Source organism: Gastrolobium bilobum, unplaced genomic scaffold (assembly GCF_033153095.1).
Source record: "Gastrolobium bilobum isolate Gb01-03AN ecotype WA unplaced genomic scaffold, APGP_CSIRO_Gbil_v1 utg15473, whole genome shotgun sequence".
NCBI lineage: Eukaryota > Viridiplantae > Streptophyta > Magnoliopsida > Fabales > Fabaceae > Gastrolobium > Gastrolobium bilobum.
This window is the reverse complement of record NW_026897632.1, coordinates 184,300-206,865: the sequence shown is the minus strand read 5'-3', so window position 1 is coordinate 206,865 and position 22,566 is coordinate 184,300. Positions and strand designations below refer to the sequence as shown.

The following is a 22,566-nucleotide window of genomic DNA, read 5'->3' as shown; positions in this document are numbered from 1 at the left end:
ATGTAAGAGTCGTTTGAGTTTAAAGTGTAGATATTATACAAGTTCATTTTTTGGATTCATCCTTGTGCTGACTTAATTTCACTAAAAAGTAAGAGGCGAAATTATGTAAAGAACCATTTCAATCCAAAAATTTAAACTATTGGATGAAACAATATTAATAATAATTTTATATTTCTCTAACATGCCTCCTCATAAGAGAATTTATTGGACTTAAAGGTGAATGATGCATCAAGTGGACCTACTTGTATTAAGAAACTCTATAATTATTATTTTTTATTAATAAAATGAGGTCATGAAGATAAAGTCATGTCGGCTCTCATTGCAACCCAAAGATTTAAATTTATAAGTGATGACTTTCAATAAATTTTTATGATATCTCTCGACCGTAACAAAATTCCTACCTAAAGTTCAATCCCTCATTTCCTTGCTAGTGTTTAGCCTTTCGTTGGTTCATATATTATTGAATGGATTAACATCTTCTCATGATATTTTTATGATATGAGAAAAAAAATTATATTAGAATCTATTATTATTTAAATAAATTTGAGTAAACTTTAAAAGACAGAATCCTAAACCATCAAAATGGAGAATCAAATATTTGAAATCACGGTCGTAATGGATTGGAAAAAGTCCCATCGATTACGCAAAAGGAATAGTACGTATCCACTTGGCGCGAGAGGGTTGGGAAAGTTCTCATAAAGTTTGGCCTTTGGAGATGCCTATTGACCATTAATAATGCACATGTTATTCATGACTTGCACAGTTGCAAACACTAATCAACTACGACAACTAGTTGTGGAAGGGACTAGAAAAGGCTGTGTCAAAAGAAAGACCAAGTTCAGCTCACTCGTATATCCACCACTATTGACTTGATGACTTGTAACTCACGACTCACGACTCACGACTAAGTCTTCCTTTCCATTGACGAAGCCGCCACCTGGACGATTCTGATTCCGCAATCACTTTTCCACCGTCGATTATCTTTAGTTGCCGCCCTCAATATCGATTTTGCATCAGTGTTTCAAAATTCGATCCGGTCATCGACTCGGCTGAGGTCAAGGATTATGGGGTTACGGGTTCAATCGGAAGATCATGAAGTTACTGACTCGATTTTATATATTAAAAAAATATAAATATATCTATCCTATATGAAAATATTAAAAAACAAATCACCAATCATCAAAAAATTAAAATATACTTAACATAATTCACCAATTACAACCACAAATCAATATTACACAACCTAATTAAAGTATCAAGATATCAAAGTACAAAACTCGTATTCTAATGATACCAAAGTACCAAGATACCACAAGTCTAGGTCGGTGGGAGAGAAGAGAACGATTAGATTTAGGTTTGCAAGCATTTTTATTTTTATTTTTTAATAAAACGATGTTGTTTCATTGAATTTTCTTTAAAAAAAAAACATGCAGTGGCCCCCTTTGACCCCTCTCTGACTCGGGAGTCACTGAAACCCGGTCAGGTTTTGGAGGTCGAAGGAATCGATGTGCATATAAGGTCCAACTTGTGACCCAAACCCTCAGAGGAGATGGGTCAGGGTTGACCCGGGTCAACCCGAAAGATGGGATGAGATTTTAAAACACTACTTTGCCCTTGGGATATTTTAAGTGCTTCTTATTCTAGAAGTAATTATTACTTGAGTATAATTTCAATGGGGATGCCGCATGCATAAAGCGGTGTGATTATTATTTAATAATTATTACAAATTCAAAATATGTTTACTAGAGATAAAATATGTCAAGTGATATGTCATTACGTAGACATCAAAAAATTAGGTGAAATAAAAAAAAAATCTATTTCAATACTCATGTCAAAAATTATGTTATTTTGAAGTTTTACATTAACGAAACTAACATGTCACGTAGCACAATTAATCATGTGAGTGTCAGAGAGACATCACGATACTCACTTAAAAAAATTAAAAAAATATGTGAGTGTCGAGGAGAGTCATGGCACTGTGTACTGCTGGAATAAATCTTTGGTACTACTGTTGTATCAAAGATTCAGTGCATCCCACCAATAAAAATATTATATGTAGGTTAAAATATTTTTTTTCTGTCAATTTTTTTTTCTCTCCTCTGATGTGTAAAGCTCTCATTCATGGAATACACTTAATCTAGGTACAACAGTAGTACCAAAGATTTATTCGTACCGCTGACCCCCACAATACTAAATGGCTTCCATTGATAATTATAGAGAATCAAATACTAAATTGATATATTAAAATTCCAAAAAAAAAACCATATTGGTCAAAAAGCCTGAATGATATGCTTGCTAATAATATGATAATTATGGAGTAAAAATTTATCAGTTACTTACCATTCTTCATAAATATTCATATTACTATTGGATAAATAAAAAAATGTAAAATTATGATAAAAATGTATTTGTTTTATAAAAGATTATAATATATAATAATTTAAATAGTCAATAAGAATTCTTTATAATTATAGAACAACTTCTGGAAGTTTCAATTTATTGAACAACTTGAAGTTTAAATCTTACGAGACATAACTCACATTGAATTGAAACTTCGCCATAAAGCAAAACCAATTTAGTGGCGGGTCATTTCATTTCCTTAAAAATAAATAAACGGCTCCAAGAAGACGTGACAGCAAGTTCAATACTTTGACGCGGCTAGTATTCTGGCTTAATAATAATACAACCAAATTTCCAAAAAAAAAATAAAAAAAAAATAATACAACCTAGTTAACGCGTCCCCTTCTCTTTCCACTGCCCTATAAAAACCACCCCCTGCCTCTTCTCTCTGCATCCCAACTTAAAAGCCGTCTAAAAGAGAGTTAACATCTTCACAAATTTCTCTCATTGATTTTTATTTTGATTTAAATCACCAATGGCTCGCTCTTTCCCTAACGCTAAGCTTCTCTCTGGTCTTGTCCTTGACGGATTCTCAAACGCTCTAGCCAGGTACCGTAACATTTTCACTTGTATTTAGATTGATACTTATGACTATTAAATTGTTAATTTGTGAATGACATGATTTTAATAAATGGTTATTGAACAGACGTGGGTACGCGGCGGCAACAGAAAGCGCAACAAGGGGAGGAGTTACCTCCTCCATAAGCGGCAAGATGACACCCAAGTCAGGGGAAGACAAGGGAGCCTCCACATACAAGGTTTCGTGGGTGCCTGATCCTGTCACTGGTTATTACAAACCTGAGAACACTAAGGATATTGATGTCGCCGAATTGCGCGCCACGCTTCTGGGCAAAAAATTCAACAACTAATTTCTACCAATTTAATTAATTAAAAAAGAAAAAAACTGGGATTGGTTATGTTAGCGGTAGGTTTCTTGAGCTTTCGAGATCGGCCTCGGATGGTTTAACAAAACATCGGGTGATTCTTTTAATCTTAATGGCCATAGAATATTGATGTTGATGTACTCTGTCCTCTACTTGATTAAAGAGAATTCTTGATTCCCCTTTGTGGTTTCTTCCTTGTCCATTTATCTGCGCCAGGTGTAATTTCGTTTTTATTTTTTTTAAATAAATGAGTAGAATGAGGATTATCAGTTAATGAAAAGCACAATGTCTTATAATCTTATTGAATACGACAAGCTTCTTCAAAATACATTTTAGTGTGATGAGATTATAGCTTGCATATCATAAACTGGTTTAGGAAGTTCTTGTAATTGTACTCCAAGAGTTGAGAGTACATAACAATCTCCCTTAACCTTATTAATTATTACTAACACTCAACATAATATGTGAAACTGGATAACTATGGGTACTTACAAATTAAAAAATAAAATATTAAGCAAATTGTTCTTAAATTATATAAATGTTTTTATGAACGTGTATAAATTAAGTTTTATTCACAAATAATATGATCGGAATGTTTATGGATGTCAATTTATAATATAAGTCGAAGTAAAAAATTAAGACTTTTTCCTTTATTTGAAACTATAATATACAAATTATAAACAAAACAGAGGAAGATTTACCATCAAGTAAGTTATTTCTTTTATAGTCTTCGGATAAAATTAAATTAACAAATTTTATTTTAAACAAATTGTAAAAGAGTTAAAAAGAGGTGATAAACTTAATTGATAATAAGTTTAACCTTTCTCAAAATCATATTCTATTTATGATTAATTAGGTATACACACACTTACAAACTTGATATTCCATACCGAATATTGCATTATTATTATTTTTTATGATATAAAACACATTAGAGGATACTTGCGTATAATTAACCGATGAAGAATTTAAGAAGCAAATGATTTGACACGAAAACATGATAGATTATCGGATTTTATCTCTCTTGCTTTCACGTGTTGAAATAAAATGTAACGGAAATGAAGGAGAAAAGAGCTCAAATGCAAATGGGAAACAACTCCAGTTTTGTTGGCAAGTACTATTAAATAAATGGAAAAATTTATTTATGTTGTAAGAGAAATTTTTATCTTATTATTTTCATGCAAATATTTTTTAATAGATGTTGGTCTTACACAAGATGTATTTATAGTATAAGAAATTTTTTTTTCTACTGCATGAGAAAATTGAAATCCTTAAATAAATTATAGTAGTTTATTTTAAAATAATATATATATATATATATATATATATATATATATATATATTGGAAAATAAAAATGATATATATGTTTAGGGGAGTTTATAGTTACTACCTCTCTTTTTTACTACTTCTTACTACCAAATCTTAACCGTTGATTTTCGCCAATCTAACAGTTACAATTTATTGGGTCATATTTATTAATTAATTATTAATTTTCAATAAATCATAACCGTTAGATTAACGAAAATCAACAGTTAATATTTGGTAATAAGAAGTAGTAAGAAAAAGAGATAGTAACTATAACCTCTCCCATATTTTTATATACACAGCCCACAGGCATGTTTTTCAATCATAAAAACAAAAAAGACGAAGCGTGTGCGGCAAGTAAGTTTAAGATGAGTGACTTGTGTTGATAGAATCATAGATTCCGGGTTGGACCATACAGATCAATAAAACAAATATTATTCGTTATTAAAGAATTTGATAGTCGCGGCAAATGGCAAGGGCAGGCATATATAACATGCAGGCAGTGTTCTAGTAATCTTGAAGTACCCCAAGCAAGGAACAAACACGATTTTAATAGTCCGGTGGATTCCATTTTCTAACGCATATGCACGTGGATAAAGCTGAACTTGTTGCCAAAACAATAAACAATGTCTCAACTAGTACTACTTTGTTTTTAACTCCAATTGGAGAACAAAAGAAGAATATGACGAGAAGTCTGGTATACCAATTTTTGGTTCAACTTGAAATTAATCTTCCACCATAAGCTTTTGGGTATGTCGTATCAGAAATTAATTTGCTTCACATTCAATGCATAATTGGAGAAGATCATTCCTTATGATGCGTATATTCGCTTTAACTCGTTGAATTCAACTATTATTATGTAAGGGAAATACTTTCTTTGAAGATATTTCTCATGCCACATATACATCGGGTTATGTGCTTTGATTTTATTTTATTTTATTTTTTGTTGGTGGAACTCACCTGAATCATGTGTCTCTGAGAAAATTTCTCCTTTCGTGTCAAAGGAGAAAAACAAAACCAGCTATTATGTATTATGGCTAAACAGCCAAACCTTTTAACTTTCTTTGATTTGGTGTGTGCTTATTCCGTAATTCATCAGCAGTATCAACAAATTATTCAATGCAATCTAATTTTAACTATGCATTGAATGTTTGATTGAACTGCCAAATATATAATACTTTCAACCGTACTTTGAGCAAAATTTCTGATTAGGTATCGTTTTTGGCAAGTATATCCGCTAAACTAACTAAGGAAAAGTGGAGATCAATTGACACTGTGACAGGCACCATTGAATCGAATGAAAAATATCTGACTCACCAGCCACCAACAGCGGTGCAGAATTTTCAAATTATATAATGATATGCAGCTTGTTATCTCCTAAAGTTCAGATGGAAACCTACCTGAAAAGGGTTGGAGGTGAACAAACTTAGTGAACCAAGTCATGTTTGCACGAAGAATGGACAGAAAAATTCCGAGTGAAATATTCAACCCCGTTTAATAAATTAATCCTAATTGGAAACCCCATAAGTTTGTAGCGATGGTGACACAGACAGACAGTGCCCACAAGGGGACCAAACGTATGGGATTCAAAAAGGAATCTCATAGGAAGGGAGAAGTATGAAGAAGCGAAAAAGAAGTGAAAGTATAACTTTCAACATTGACGGCTTTGATTCTAAGGGACTAATATGATATTTCAGACGCTCGAGGCATAATAGACAGCAATACTTAATTGAGACCTCTATTTTGGATTTATCATGATGCTGAAGAGAAACTTTGCAAGGAGGTTTGATTTCGGGAATCGGGACTTGGGGGAAGGAATCATTACACCAATCACCATACAAATGAACATTCAATGGCCTACTAACCCGCTATCTAGGTACCTTCATTACTTTCATATGCTGTGTAAGTGTGAACGCATTTGGATATCGTTTTCATGTGGATTTAAATCATTTATGGGCCTGGCTTAAATTTTTGGATTTAAATGATTCTTTAGATACAATGATCATCATATTGTAATCAGGTCAAAAAAATTGGATTCACAATTGTAGACAAACTCAAAAAGCCAGTCAAAAGGCCCGTGAAAGACTAACTAAGTGTAACTAACTTCTAACAAGTTCCGTATCTTTAGCTAGTTAGTTTTAACTTACCATTCAGTTAGCCTTGAGTCTTGTATATATATTGGTTAACTCAATGCAATTCATTAAGAGATTAATATCTCAGTTTATTCAACATACAGCTTCTCTCTGTTTTCACTTTTCTTTCAATCTTCCTTTCTTCTTTCCTTTGTATCTGATACCTTACATGGTATCAGAGCTTCCTTTTTTTTTTTTTTGATCCATGGAAACCAACGCTTCTGCAACAGAGACTCAACCAACAGAAACTCAACCCGTTCAACCTGCTCAGAATTCTGCAGATAGTACTAATGCTGTGTCACAATCTGCTCTTCACACCTTCTCCAATCCAGTGTCATTCAAATTGGATGAAGGTAACTTTCTTCCTTGGAAACAGCAAGCCATGGCAACAATTAGAGGATTCAATCTGCAGAGGTTCATCACCAATGAAGCAGATCAATCTTCACAACAAGATCAGTTGCTAATGTCTTGGCTTCTTGCATCTATGTCTGAATCCTTACATACAAGGATGGTTGGGTGCCAATCCTCTTATCAAGTCTGGATCAAGCTAGAGGAATTCTTCACCTCTCAAACTCGATCCAAAGTAAAACAATTGAAAATTCAGCTAAAGAACATCAAGAAAGACTCTACTGTCTCAAACTACATACTTCAGATCAAGAAAATAGTCGACTCGTTAGCAGCTACAGGTGCTTCAATTACTCCAGAAGATCACATCGATGCCATTCTTGATGGTCTTGGTGAAGAATATGATGCATTTATCACATCTGTCATTTCAAGATCTGATCCATACTCTATAAATGAAATAGAGGCTCTTCTTATGGCTCAAGAAGAACGCCTGGAAAAACACAGAAAAACTGATGTTGGCCTGATGCAAGCCAATCTGGCGCAAATGAATGTTAGAAAACCTTATGGATCACATGCTGGGAGGTATCCTTCACACTTCAACAGAGGAGGTCGCTTCAATAATTTTAGAGGCAGATATGGCAGATATGGAGGGAGAACACACAATCTGCAGCATAGTGGAAGACCTCAATGCCAGCTATGTGGCAAACCTGGCCATACAGCATGGGAATGCTACAACAGGTTCAATCAGGGATTTCCAAATCCTTTCAACAGCAGGTCAGAACGTGGTGAATCTTCACTTCCAAACTTGCAAGCAAATGTTGCAATTACTGGAAACAGTCCATCTGCTCATCAAGATGACAGCACCTCTGAATTCTATTCAGTCTTTGATCCAACGTGGTATCCTGATTCAGGAGCTTCAAACCACTTCACTCCTGATGCATCAAACTTGCTGTCAAAGACTACATACAAAGGTTCAGATACAGTTCAAATAGGTAATGGATTAGGTATGAAAATTCAGCATGTTGGTAATTCAATTTTACAATCCTCTTCCAATTCTTTATCCTTTTCTTTACCTAATCTGCTCCATGTACCTGGTCTTTCGAAGAACCTCCTAAGTGTATCACAATTTGCCAGGGATAATCATGTTTTCTTTGAATTCCATGCTAATAATTGTTTTGTGAAATCTCAGGCTACCAAGGAGATTGTTCTCCAAGGAAAACTTAAATGTGGTCTTTATGCCTTTGATGGAGCAAATTCAATAAAGTCTTTCAAGCACTCAGCTTATTAAGTGCAAACTGCAGATCAGTCCATACACAATAAATGTCATTCTGATTCTGGTTCTGTATTAGAACTATGGCATAGCAGATTAGGCCACTCTTCCTTTTCAACTGTAAAATCTGTACTTTCTCATTGTAAAATTCCATTCAATAATACAAAACCACCTTTGTGTTGTGCATGTTGTATGGGAAAAATGCATCAACTCCCCTTTACTACCTCTAATACTGTCTATCACACACCACTCGAATTGGTTTATACAGATATTTGGGGTCCAGCTCCCATAGATAGCACAAATGGCTCCAAATACTATATATGCTTTGTTGATGCCTTTAGCAAATATACATGGCTATATCCTATGAAGTCCAGATCACAAGTGCAATCTATATTTCCTCATTTCAAAACAATGGCAGAAGTTCAACTCAATACAAAACTGAAATGCTTGCAGACTGATAATGCCAAAGAGTATCTTGCTCTCAAACCTTTTCTTCAAACTCATGGAATTATTCATCGACTCACATGTCCCTATATCCACCAACAGAATGGCACCCCTGAAAGAAAGCATCGCCACATTGTTGAAATGGGATTATCCATGTTAGCAGCCTCTCATTTGCCAAAGAAATATTGGGAGGATGCCTTCATTTCTGCCTCTGTCATAATAAATCTCCTACCTTCCTCTAGTCTTCAAAATAAATCACCATGTAAGGTTCTGTTTAATAAGGAACCAGATTACTCCTTCCTAAGAATTTTTGGCTGTAGGTGCTATCCATATCTAAGACCATACAATTCTCATAAAATGGACTATAGGTCTGCACCAAGTACCTTTTTAGGCTATAATCCTTCATACAAAGGATATAAATGCCTTACACCATCAGGTAAAGTCATTTACTCACGTCATGTGTTGTTTGATGAACAACAGTTTCCATTTAATCATCCACCTTTATCCACTGTACCTTCCACAATACCTACTTCCTCTATATCTACTCACATGTCAGTTCCTTGTATTCCCACTGTTGCACCTCTCATGTCTTCGAATGACACACATGCTGAACTATCTACTAATTCTATTTCCAATGATACTGTATCAGCTACTGTACCAGCTATTCACACTTTTTCAACTACTGCACCTGTTACTGACCTTAATTGCAGGTTCCCATGTGCCTCACCTATTGCATCAACTACATCTCCTCCAGTCCTTGCAGCTTCACCTAGTGCATCTACTGCCTCTCCTCCAGTAGCTAATAGACATCCTATGACTACTCGAGCAAAGGCAGGGGTTTTCAAACCAAAATTATTTTCTGCTTCCCTTGAACCCACAACTGTAACTCAAGCAATGGCAGATCCCAATTGGCCTCATGCTATGCAAGATGAGTATGATGCTCTCATCAGAAACAAGACTTGGGATCTTGTATCTCTTCCTTCTGGCAGAAAACCTATAGGGTGCAAATGGGTTTTTAGGATAAAGTACAATCCAGATGGTTCTATACTCAAATACAAAGCAAGGCTAGTTGCTAAAGGGTTCCACCAACGTGAGGGTGTGGATTATACTGAAACTTTCAGTCCTGTTGTCAAGCCAGCCACGATCAGAATTGTTCTTACTCTTGCTCTTTGCAAAGGATGGCCTATACGTCAGCTAGATGTAAATAATGCATTCCTCAATGGTGATCTAGCTGAGGAAGTTTTCATGTCTCAACCACCTGGATTTTCTGCTTCTGATCCTTCTCTAGTATGTCGATTGGGTAAAGCCCTTTATGGGCTCAAACAAGCCCCTAGAGCTTGGTATGAGAAGTTAACCACTACTTTAATACAACTTGGTTTTACTGCCACCAAGTGTGATTCTTCCCTGTTTGTTTCAATCACTGCATCAGCCACGACTTATGTGCTGGTCTATGTCGATGACATTCTCATCACAGGTTCATCTTCCATTGTTATATCGGCACTCATCAAGTCTCTCAACAATGCCTTTGCTCTCAAGGATCTAGGCAATCTTCACTATTTTCTTGGTATTGAAGTTAAGACTTCATCCCATGGTGTACTTCATTTGACTCAATCAAAGTATATAGCAGATCTGTTAAAGAAGGCAGGAATGACAACTTGTAAATCTCTACCTACACCTATGGTATCCAGTTTGAAACTCTCTTCTAGAGATGGAACTCCTTTCCATGATCCCTCTTTATATCGATCCATTGTAGGTGCTCTCCAATATGCAACTGTAACTCGCCCTGATATTTCCTTTTGTGTCAATAAAGTATGCCAATTTATGCAGTCTCCTCTTGATAATCATTGGCAAGCTGTTAAACGAATTCTTCGATACCTCAGTGGCACTCAACACCTAGGACTGGTTATTTCTCCTTCCTCACACATTCACCTTCAAGCCTACTGTGATTCTGACTGGGGCTCTGATATAGATGACAGACGCTCTACTTCTGGACTTTGTGTCTTTCTTGGGGGGAATTTAGTGTCATGGTCTTGCAAGAAACAACAAGTTGTGAGTAGATCAAGTACAGAAGCTGAATACAGAAGTCTAGCTGCAACAGTTGCTGAGATCATGTGGATCAAGTCCCTACTATCTGAACTCAGAATCACTTTGCCACAAACTCCCAACATCTATTGTGATAATCTAAGTGCTGTTCTCCTCACAGCCAATCCTCTCTTTCATTCAAGGACAAAGCATTTTGAATTGGACTTGCATTTTGTTCGTGAGAAGGTACTGGACAAATCGATTTCTGTACATCATGTCCCATCCTCTGATCAAATAGCAGATGGACTTACAAAGGCAGTAACAAGATCAAAGTTTCTTGAACTAAGAGACAAGCTCAGTCTTCGATCCTTAGATACTGAACTTGTGGGGGAATGAAAGACTAACTAAGTGTAACTAACTTCTAACAAGTTCCGTATCTTTAGCTAGTTAGTTTTAACTTACCATTCAGTTAGCCTTGAGTCTTGTATATATATTGGTTAACTCAATGCAATTCATTAAGAGATTAATATCTCAGTTTATTCAACATACAGCTTCTCTCTGTTTTCACTTTTCTTTCAATCTTCCTTTCTTCTTTCCTTTGTATCTGATACCTTACAGCCCGGAAAGATGTTGTGCAAAGATAGAACCTTCTTTCTTCAGAAGAATCAGAACCATTCACTGTTTTCACTTTTTTAATTGAGACGACTTCTATGCAATTGCCCTCTAATAAAACTCCGATGTTCAAACTCAAAATTTTTAGAGCATCATGCGATACCCTTAGTTACCATACATACCGAACTTTAAAACCAGACGAGCTGCATCTACCTCCATCTAGCACTGGTTGAGGTTTTCCAACCTAAGAATGAATTATTGATCTCCACAATAAATATATATATATATATATATATATATATATATATATATATATATATATAGGGTAAACATTTCTACAGCAACTTTAGATAAGTTTATCTACAGCTGCTTAACTATGTTCTCTTGAGAGAACATACTTATAACGTTAAAGTTGCTCTTCTTTCTCTCTCCTCAGTTACTTTTCAGAATTTTTTTGCTGACGTGGAGAAGAGAAAAGAGCAACTTTAACGTTATAACTATGTTCTCTCGAACATAGTTAAAAATAGCAGCTGTAGATAAACTTACCTAAAGTTGCTGTAGAAATACTTTTCCCTATATATATATATGGATTTATATTTCTGCAGCTGCTGTACGTACACCAATCAAATACTTGCCATATATATACTCGAAAACATTAAATGCGAAGAATCATAACCATACATCTGTCGTTGTTGCTATACGTAAAGCGGCTGCAGCAATGATTTTACCATATATATATATATATATAGAGAGAGAGAGAGTTAAAAAGGCAACATCATATACACAGAATAAACATTCTTCTTATTTTATTTCCTCCTCCTGAATAGTTTATATATAAGATGGTATAACAAACATATCATAAGAATAGACAACTATCTACAAAATACTAACAATCAGATCTTATTCTTATCTAATAAAACAATATTTACTAACATTCAGATCACATTTAGACTAGCCTATTCTTATCTAATAAAAACAATATTTTAAATTCAAAACTTCTTTTCAACACTCCCTTTCAAGTTGGTGCGTGAATGTTTATCATGCCCAACTTGCCAATCAAATCTTCAAAGACTTTCCCTGACACAGCTTTAGTTAACACATCTGCAAGTTGATCTTCAGACTTAAACCTAATCAATATCGGGTTGAGACTCGAGTTATGAAACTTTAAAATCGAGAAACCTAATCCAGCTTGAGGTATGTGTGCGAAAAATATTTTCGATACTAAGGATGTATCGACCACTCGGTACATCCTTTATCAAATATGAAAAAAATAATATAATTTTATTATCTTTACCTTTATAGTTATTTTCTTCCATATCCCTTTTTTTCAATTTTTAGTAAGAGAGTACCTAATCTCGTTGCACCAAAAATCTACTTATATGTGAGAAGCTGTGATTGTGATTCGAGGGATTCATTAAATGATTATTCTGAAATCCTACTACGACATCTCCCAAGCAATGTTTATCAAAATCAAGTTTTTACGTAGAAATGGAAGGGGATAGTAGAAACGTAAATCGTAAAAACGACACGGAACATAAAGTTTTTATATATTTTTTACACACACATATATATCAGGTAAGATCCTTTAACACCAGTGTCAAATTTAAAATTTGACACCTCATCTGAGAGCCGTTAGATCAAAAAAGATTAATGGTGTCACATGTTTACAAATCTGAGTCATTGATCTTTTTTGATCTAATGGCTTTCAAATGAGATAGATGAGGTGTAAAATTTCAAATTTGACATTGGTGTCAAAGGATCTTATCTCTCTCTCTCTCTCTCTATATATATATATATATATATATATATATATATATATATTAATATATCACATTAACACTACTCAAAATTCAATGAATAACTTTATATTTAAACGATATGAGTCATATAACTATATAAATCATAAGTCAAAAAACACAAAAACAGTTTAACAACTCCTACAACCAAGTTTCAAGACATCAAAATCATAAAGTTTAACAACTGCTAAATTATATCAATTGATTCAAATCAAACACATCATCTTGCATCAGTTGCATGTCCTCAAAATAACATCGGGTTCATGGGTCAAAAGTTATTACCCGATTCAACATTTGGGTCTAAGTAAAAGCGAGAAAAAAAGTTGGTATCTACATTCTTGCTCATTTCATTGGAGCATTGCCCATAAATAGGCTGCTGAATTGCAAATTATAAATCAATTTGAATTGGCGAGAACCTGTAACCAACTCATAATATTTATCTCCTAACAAAACGCAATCAGCTCTTATATGCTTTAAGTTATATTAAATTCTAAATGAAATAGCAACTAAAAATATGCACAAATCTTATGTGCTCTAAATTGCATTAAATTCTAAATCAAAACACAATCAACAAATCCTATTTGCTCTAAGTTATATTAAATTCTAAATTAAACAACAGCTAACATAACAGACATAAAATATGTAACAACAACAACCTCTAGTAAAACGTAAAAACTTGCATTTCTACCATTTTTACGTGGTATTTTTACCTGCTTTTACTAAAAAGCATTTTTACTTATGTTTTTGACACGTATGACTTCAATAAAAAAGTAAAAATATACGTTTTTACGTTTTTAGTCGCGTTTTTGACAACAATGCTCCCAAGTCTCAAATGGAAAAATTCTCTAATTAGATTTAAGTTGGCAGCTGAAAACAACAAGAGAACATTGTATATTGAACATGCTCTACTTCTCGTTCTCTAGCATTCCTCTTTATCCTTCTTTAGCCAATTAATTTTATTTTTTATAACGACCTTAATTATCTATTTAAGATGAGTTGACTCCAAATTTAATATCAAGTTGAAGCTTAATTATTATTAAAGCTTTTTGTGCCTCCCATAACTATATTTGGTGAGAATGGAATACAGATTCTCTCTCCACCTATTCATCCCGTGTTGCCAAGAGGGCTACAACTATTGGTATTAATTTACTTTGTGCTTCACACGGGCATATCATATGTATTGCAATAAACAAGCAATTAAAACGCCATTACTATGCTGTAACATAACAGTAGTAACAATGTAATTAAATAATTAAGCAATGATTTCTAAGTGGGAATTAGTCTTCCGCTATTGATTATAGACATCTTGAGGAAACTCAAAAAAGAAAATAATTAAGCAAGATTATATCCATGAATCCAAAACGCATAGTGAAAGGTACCATTCATGAAGTCACATAAGAATGAGCAATTATGTAATCTCCATTTCACCCTGGATTCTAAAACTGAAGTGAAAATTAAAATGCCTCGTCTGAATTTCTTTTGAAAATTCATTGTTTTTTAATCCCCTCCCCCATATTACTGTTATCCCCCCGTGATGAACGCAAGATTGCATCCTACATTCCGCTCCTCTCTATCTATCTATTTATTTATTGTTTTTTTGGGGCTTGAACCATTTGTGGCACTGGTTATGAGAAAAAAAAAGTTTACCGATTAAATTAATGAGTTTTATAAGAGTTATGTTGTAGGAAAAATGATTGTGTAATGTTATAGAGATTTGTTTTGCGTGCCGTAATTTTCTTTTTTTCTTCAAAAAGTGTGGACCCCACAAAATGTTGTGTGTGTAGGAAAGTTTGTTGTGTCATGTTAAATGACAAATGCAAACCTCTAAATTAATTGAAACCTTATGCCAAAAACTCTATTTTAACTTAGGGTTTTGCAAATGTCCTGTAACAGGAAGATTCATATATCATGTCACTGAAATAAGTTTTTGTGGGACCCGCTAAATAATAAAATAAATAAATAAATAAAAAACATTGCACGGAAACCAATCTGAGTGCAGGAGCTAAACAAAATTTCCTGTAACATAACTTTTGGTTTTCCCTTTAACTTATATCTTTTTCTTAAAAAGATAAATAGAAACGAAAAATTGAACATGACTACATAACTTTGAACCCTTAAAAAGAAGAAGAAGATAACTTAGCATTATTTTCCCCGCTTAAATCAACAATTCGATGATTGTGTCGTCTACAACATTATTATGTATGGTGGCAAACACGGTAAGCAGTCAAGTAATTAATTCAAAGTTTCAATTAAAAAATCAATTTGACATAATAATTATGATACTTAGAAACTAAAAAATACCCAAAAGCTATTTAGTTTATTTCAATTATTTATTTTAAATCAAAATAGCATCTCAATTATTAGTTTTCAGAGTAAATACCTTGGTCCTCAGCAAACTTCACGATGCCTGTTTTAGTCCCTAGCAAATAAAAAAACCTATCGTGATTCCTAAAAAATTCAAAATGTACCTATTTTTGTCCTTTTAGGGACTAATTGTGAGTCTTTTTTGAATTTGTGAGGGACCACGATTTCAACTGAAAGGATCCATTTTGAATTTCTTAAGGATTACGATCGGTCTTTTTATTTATTAGGGACTAAAACGGATATCGTGAAATTTGTTGAGGATCAAAAATAGTATTTATTCTAGTTTTTATTCCCAATTATGATTAATGTCCCAAAGAAAACCATAATTTAAAACTTCTCACATCCCAAAGAACCGAGTTGCCAAGTGATCATTGGAAATATTTATTGTGTTGGATTGTTGTCTTTTCTGGGGTACACCTACTCCAGATGGCTCAAATTGATTGTGATTTTTGCGGGGTGGGCTTTCAATTTAAGCCCCTTCGTACGTTGTTTTTGGAAAACAATTACATCTTGAATGACAATCGTAGCTACTTGCTGCCTACAGCTATAAGACATTAACTTTTTCTCCATGAGGACCACGACCAATATACAGAATTACAAATTAAACATCCGACAGCAAGTTTGATTTGCGTGCAACACATATTTGAACTTACAACAACCTAAGAACTATTTTAATAGGCGAAGATTATGAATATCTTTTCCAAATACCGAAATAACTTTAAAGCAGAAGACTAACCCTTTTCATAAAATAAACACACAAGTAGAATACAAACAGAGCACATCAGAATTGTCGTTCTATTATCTAGAACTGTCCAATATATTATACATCGCATGTTATATTCTTGTTAAAATTTAAGCTAACCAATATACTTGTAGTTTGTTTTATAATTATTTATGCTCTTATGATTTTTTTTATCACATATATTTTTATGATTTGTAAAAAATAAAAAATTATAAAATATGTGATAAAAAATATATCTTTTTACAAATTACAGAGATATACATGATAAAAAAAAATCACAAGAATATAAGTGATTTTGAAATAAACTTTTCCCAAAATTCTAACACCTTTTACATTAAGATAGCACGACATCATGGAACTTGCTCACGTTCTTATGGTTTTCAATCACATTGGACAATCAAAGCCACAACAACAACTGAGAATTGGAGCTCGTCCTCGTCATTAGTGACTGTAGCAAAGCTTAGCCACAGAAATAACACCTTCACTTCAACTCCTTTTAAACTGGAATTGAAGGACCTCATACCCACTTAAGGTGGGGTTCTCAACAGGAAGAGGATTGAGCATAGAATTGGTTTTGGTTAGTTGAAGCTGGTGATGGTGGGTGGGTGAGTGATGAAGATTAGTGGTGGACGCGTGGAAAGAGCAAAAATGATGCTCCCTTTTCACAGAGTTCTCAGTCTCAATTTTGTTTTGGTGAAGAATGAAGATGTGTCTATCATTCATTCTCCCTCTGGATCTTAAATCTAAATCAAACTGTACCTACAATCTTGAACTTGAGGATAGGACACACCTGCTATGGTATGGTGTGCTCTTTAATTAAAGGATCACACAGTGAAATTATGCTAAGCATCAACTATGTTGATCTGATCTGGATTTTGATGTGTCATAAATAAATAAAAACAAAGGGTAATTCATATCGGCTGAATGATTGTCTTTAACGTTTAAAAATTTCATACGAAACAAATCATATCATAATTGATAATTAAAAAACATAATAACAGAAAGATAGATCTGTATTCAGTCTCATAATCTGTTCCCCAAATTGAAGCGCAAAAACAAATCTAAATAGAAGAAACATCACCTTTTATCTGGAAATTATTGCAGTGGAATCCACATCCACACTGAGGGCTCTCGGAAAAGCTGTTGACGCTAAAATCAGCGGAAACGAGACCAAGAACAGAGAATTCGATTTCATCACCTTGGCGAGTGACCTCCATGATTCTGAGCCACAACACTTCAATCCTGACAGTAATACCCTTCAGCTTGGCCAGGCTTCCTTTCGAGATAACTCCACTGATGGTTGTCTTGTACTTCAGCTCGTATGAACGTATTTTGAAGATGCACGTGTCATTCAAATACGCTTTGAACTTCCCACTCCTTTCGTTTAGCTCATACCCTGTCACCCCTTTTGGTAGAAGACCCACTGGCAAATCATATTGCTCAAGAATGTCGTAGGCTGATAAGTTTTCTTGTTCCCCCCTTAACGCGTGTGCATATGTTGCACACGCCACAACAGAAAGAAATAGAATTAAAGACCTCATCGACACTTTTGTTTGATGCATATAAACACTCTCCTCCTCAAGACTTGGCTAGAGATTTGCGTTGACCCGTTTTTGCAGGTGAAATGGAGATACAGTGTTTCTTAATTTGTTAGGCTATGCGATAGAAAATAGAGAGACACAAAATCGGTAAGATCTATATAGAACCTTTTGTCCTTTTATATTGTTAATATTTCTAAGAGTAAATACTTTTTTGGTTCTGATAATATATACAAATTTTTTTTAGTCTCTGGCAATAAAAAATGATCAGATTGATTTTTAAAATTATGAAAAAAGAGCCACATTAGTTTTTATGTCAACTCCTCCGTCACTAACGTAGCCCTTTTTACATAGTGTTAGGGACCAATTTAGTCCTTTTTTATTACCAGGAACTAAAAAGGATTCGTAGATATTGCTAAAGACCAAAAAAGATGTTTATTATATTTCTAATAATGCGTGCAACTCGCGTAGCACGTGCAAAGCTTTTCGGAGCTACCATTGATGCTAAAATGGATTTGTCTTGTCTATGCGAGAAAGAGGAGCAAGTATTAAAATTCTTATATTTACCAAAATAAAGGATAATAATAAATAAATAAATAAAAGTCATTTAAGTTGATAGCAACAACTATCATTAATGCTCTTAAAGAATTCGTTGGAAGAAGGGAATCTGGAATAAGTCGTTTAAGCATCTTCTATGGATACCGATGCATGTTGGAGTCAAAATGACTTGCTGATAGAAGTTGTTGTCATTGAAATTGCAAATTCTCGTAGAGGTCCACGTCCATCTGGAGGAGAGTGAGCCCGAGCTGAGTGATATCACAAATGTGCCATGGATGATCCAATTATGTGGTTCAGCCCGAAACTAGCTACGAGTAAACTAGACAGAGGAAAAGTGCGACGTCATGCATTTGGATCGTTTTATGTGAAATAGTGATTATGTGATCATGTTATTTGATTATAAATACTTATTAAAGAGAAAATTGTATGATTCACACGAGAAAATTCAAATCCGCGAGCTCATTGAAACAGCGCTCAATACATTGGAAACCTACTAGACAATTACTGAGGCGATGACAAGGATATAAATTGAGGACTATGTTGCCGCAAATTTAAGACAACTACATAATTTATGGATTTCATCTCCCGTCTTGTATTTAGTTCCCTTGCTAGTTAAAATAATTTTTCTAAAGATTTTTTTTTTGTAAACAAAAAAAAAACTAACTTTTCCCGTGGATAATTTAGTTTATTTTGATTATTTTTCTTAATTCTATATTTGAAAACATAGATAACTATAGACTGTTAAGTGTCAAGAGCTAATTATTATTATTTTCAACTCTCTTGTGGGTAATTAGTAAATTTAAATTAATATTTTAATCAAATGAATAATTCTTATAATTTTAAGTATGAGTTATACAATAATGTTTAATATCTCTGTAGTATAGGATTGAATAGTTCATACTCTGGTAAATAATTTATGTCATATTTAACCAACCTATCTTACTTTAGATGAATTATGTTAATAATTAAATTGCAATATATATATATATATATATATTAATTATGATAAGATCTTATGGCCATAGATATTTCGTAGAATTTTTTTCTTTTTGGGTATGCATTTCATAGAACTAAATATATTCTAAAATTCAAATTAAATATATCCATGCATGGTTACCAGTGAATATAATTTACAGATTTTGTTTTCTGATTAGTTTTGCTTTTATTCTGAGTCATGCAGTTTAGATTAATTATTTAATTTAATTGTTAGTTTACTAATTAATTTAATTTTTAAGTTAATTGGAAAAATTCATATTCTTTTATTTTTGTAAATTAATTGTGAGTATGACATTTTTATATTTGCTTAATATTATATTAACTTTAAACACTTGTAAGTAATGATTACTTTTATTATCTAAAAAATTTAAGGGTTTAGTGTTTGTCATTTTAAATAACATAAGTTATGTCATTTTAGAAGAGAGATAGACACAAGGAAGAAAATCATGAATGTTTTTTCTTTTGATTTGTAATTTCCGTACGATTGCTGTAATTTGATTTGTTTGGGGTTGTTTTTTGCCTTCAGACTACAAAATAAAAATAAAAATGATAGAGCTATTTACTCAACGTCTCTCATCATGACTTGTGTGGTTTTTATAAGGGACTATCTTGCAGTATCAAGCCTTGGCGAACCAGTTTTGGTTCGGGTAACTTGGGTCAGTCAGGTCATGGAATTGGATTAGGCCAGGCCCATAATAAGTTGGTTTTGGTATCAACGATTGATAGGGTTGGATCCCGAGCATTGTCGTTGCCTAGGTCAGGTTCGTGGAGCCAACATGGTTGAATGTTGGGCCCAAATGACGGAGCAGTATTGTTATAATTACTCTCTCATCATTTCCATTTTGGAGCAAATCCCCAATCAGGAAGTTCATGCTCTTTTTTTTTTTTGGTAATAATGGCAGGCCTAGCCCAGAACTATATTGAAAGCTGATGCATGCTAAAAGATGCATGCTCCATCAGCAAGTAATTACAAGTGTCTCTCCAAAAAGAAAAAATATTCATAGGGGGAGAAGAATACAGCTTCAACTCTCCACCCCTACCATTAAAGCCTAATAAGGCAAGACTATCAGCATAAAAATTAAATTCCCTAGGAACAAATTCAAAGTGAACCTGATCTAAGGACTGGACAATTTTCCTAATTCGTCTTACTAACAAGGAGCAATCATCCGAATTAGAAGGGAAGCTAACACATGAAAGTGCTTCCTTACTATCACTACCTACCCATATCTTTTGGAAATTCAACTCTTCAGCCAACTTAAGACCCTGCCAGATGCCCTGTAATTCAGCTTCCAAGGTAGAACAAGTCCCTAAATTGAGAGAGAAACCATTAAACCAGTCCCCATTCGAGCCACATAAAACCCCTCCACAGGTACCAACTTTGCTATTCAGATTGACCGCACCATCAACAAATAATTTTAAAACCTCCTTTTGGTCAAAATGATTGAGCCCAGGCTGAACAACAGGGACTTCAAGCTTCTGAGAGAAAGGTTCATCAGAACAACTCCTTTTCATTTCTCTCAAATAATGCAGAATCATGCTCTTTTTTACTTTTAAATTCCTTAGTAGTTATACGTATGGAAATTATTTGTATGATATAACAAGTTGGTCATAGAGAAACAAAGGCAACTTTGGTTGTAGGAATATTATGATTCTTATCTTCTTTTTTTTTTGTATAACATAAGAGAGGGTTATATTTACAAACTTTTTTGTTTACAAACTACACTATCTTCTCCCCGGAGAACTTGGTGTATTTGTAAAAAAAATTATAAATGGATCCTTCCCCTATAACATTATGATTCTTATCTTGTTTAGTCACATAAGTGAAAATCCATAGTTACTGTCAACTGACTGTGTGTCAGTATATTACCTTACTGGACACCTTAAGGGGGTGTTTGTTTCAGGTTTTTGTAGAATTTACCCATACATCTGATTGTGACTTTTTTGGATTTCCTTGTTTGGTTAAAGTTTTTGGAAATTTTTCCCATGCATCGATGTTGCCTAGCCATTTACATTTGTGTGTAAAAATGGGAAAAAACACGGTTGAGAAAGACCCTTTGCAGGATGGTATTTCAAGTTCCCTATGTTAATGGAAGAAAGGGGACTATTTACATGCCAAAAATACACTGTAGCACAAAAGTGAGATCTGTTGAGCACCAAATCGAGTTGTACGTGATTTTTCGTAATTTCAAGTTATTTTTCCATCAATTTTTTACTTCTAAACAAACATAGACTCGGTAAATTTAACTAAATTTTCTTGGTAAATTTTTTCCAACCAAATAATTTTTTTTACATTTTCCTACCAAACTCAATTTCCAACCATTTTCTTAGTAATTACATTTTCCTAGTATTCAAAAATTTTCTCCTCAACCAAACGCTCCTTAAGAGAACACGTCAAGGTCATCTAAAAGTAACATAAAAACCATCTACCAAAAGAAAAACATAAAAACCAAGAAGGATCTATAAGAGAGTTATTATGAGATGCATTAGAGTGAGAGGTACTAAAGATTGGATCTCACCAAATTACTGGTTTGGTGTTAGGGCTGAACTTCTTGGAGAATCCTACAGATCTCAAACAGAATAATCTCCCATCTTATCTCCAGCCAGCAGAGATATTCTGGAAGACCTCAACCTTAATCAATTTCATATTCTATTCCTCTCTCCATGAATTAGTAAAAATGTAAAATAGACAAATAGTTCAAATGAGTAACATTCACTGTCAGAAAATTTTGATAGATGGCCTTCCTTGACATGCAGGAAGGATTGTACCCATGACAAAAATGAAAGATAGGAGGCAAACATACAACATTTCAGCTCCCAAGCCCTATGTAGATAGATACATAGATACGTGGAAATGCAATTCTCACAAAACTCCAAGCATGGTTGTAAGATAACAATCTAGATTCTGGAACATATGACTTTTTTCCTATTAGATGTAGGGATCACACCATCCTCGATCCTTAGACCCTCGTACAATTCTAAGTAGGACCTATGTTGGGTAGTAAAATTCGAAGATTAAGATCATTCTCTAGGAACAGTTTGTTTAGTTTCTTTTCTTGGTTCTATTCTTAAATTCTTAAATTTTAAGTAATCAATCTTTCAAACAAAGAAAAGACTAAATGAATTGAAATTATATTTAGATTTGTATTTAACAGAAGTA

The 22,566-nt window shown here is 33.7% G+C and overlaps 2 protein-coding genes across 2 annotated transcripts; one reads left to right on the top strand and one right to left on the bottom strand.

Moving 5' to 3' along the window:
- The first annotated feature begins 2,804 nt into the window (after positions 1-2,804).
- Positions 2,805-3,474, top strand: LOC133308833 (indole-3-acetic acid-induced protein ARG2-like). The gene is made up of 2 exons (XM_061509554.1): positions 2,805-2,949; positions 3,047-3,474. Exons 1-2 carry the CDS (start codon positions 2,876-2,878, stop codon positions 3,267-3,269), a joined length of 297 nt encoding a protein of 98 aa, XP_061365538.1. The 5' UTR covers positions 2,805-2,875; the 3' UTR covers positions 3,270-3,474.
- Positions 3,475-16,896: 13,422 nt separating this feature from the next.
- LOC133308845 (uncharacterized protein At5g01610-like) lies at positions 16,897-17,988 on the bottom strand. Its single transcript, XM_061509568.1, has one exon. It carries the CDS (start codon positions 17,877-17,879, stop codon positions 17,379-17,381), a length of 501 nt encoding a protein of 166 aa, XP_061365552.1. The 5' UTR covers positions 17,880-17,988; the 3' UTR covers positions 16,897-17,378.
- Between the last annotated feature and the right edge of the window lie 4,578 nt (positions 17,989-22,566).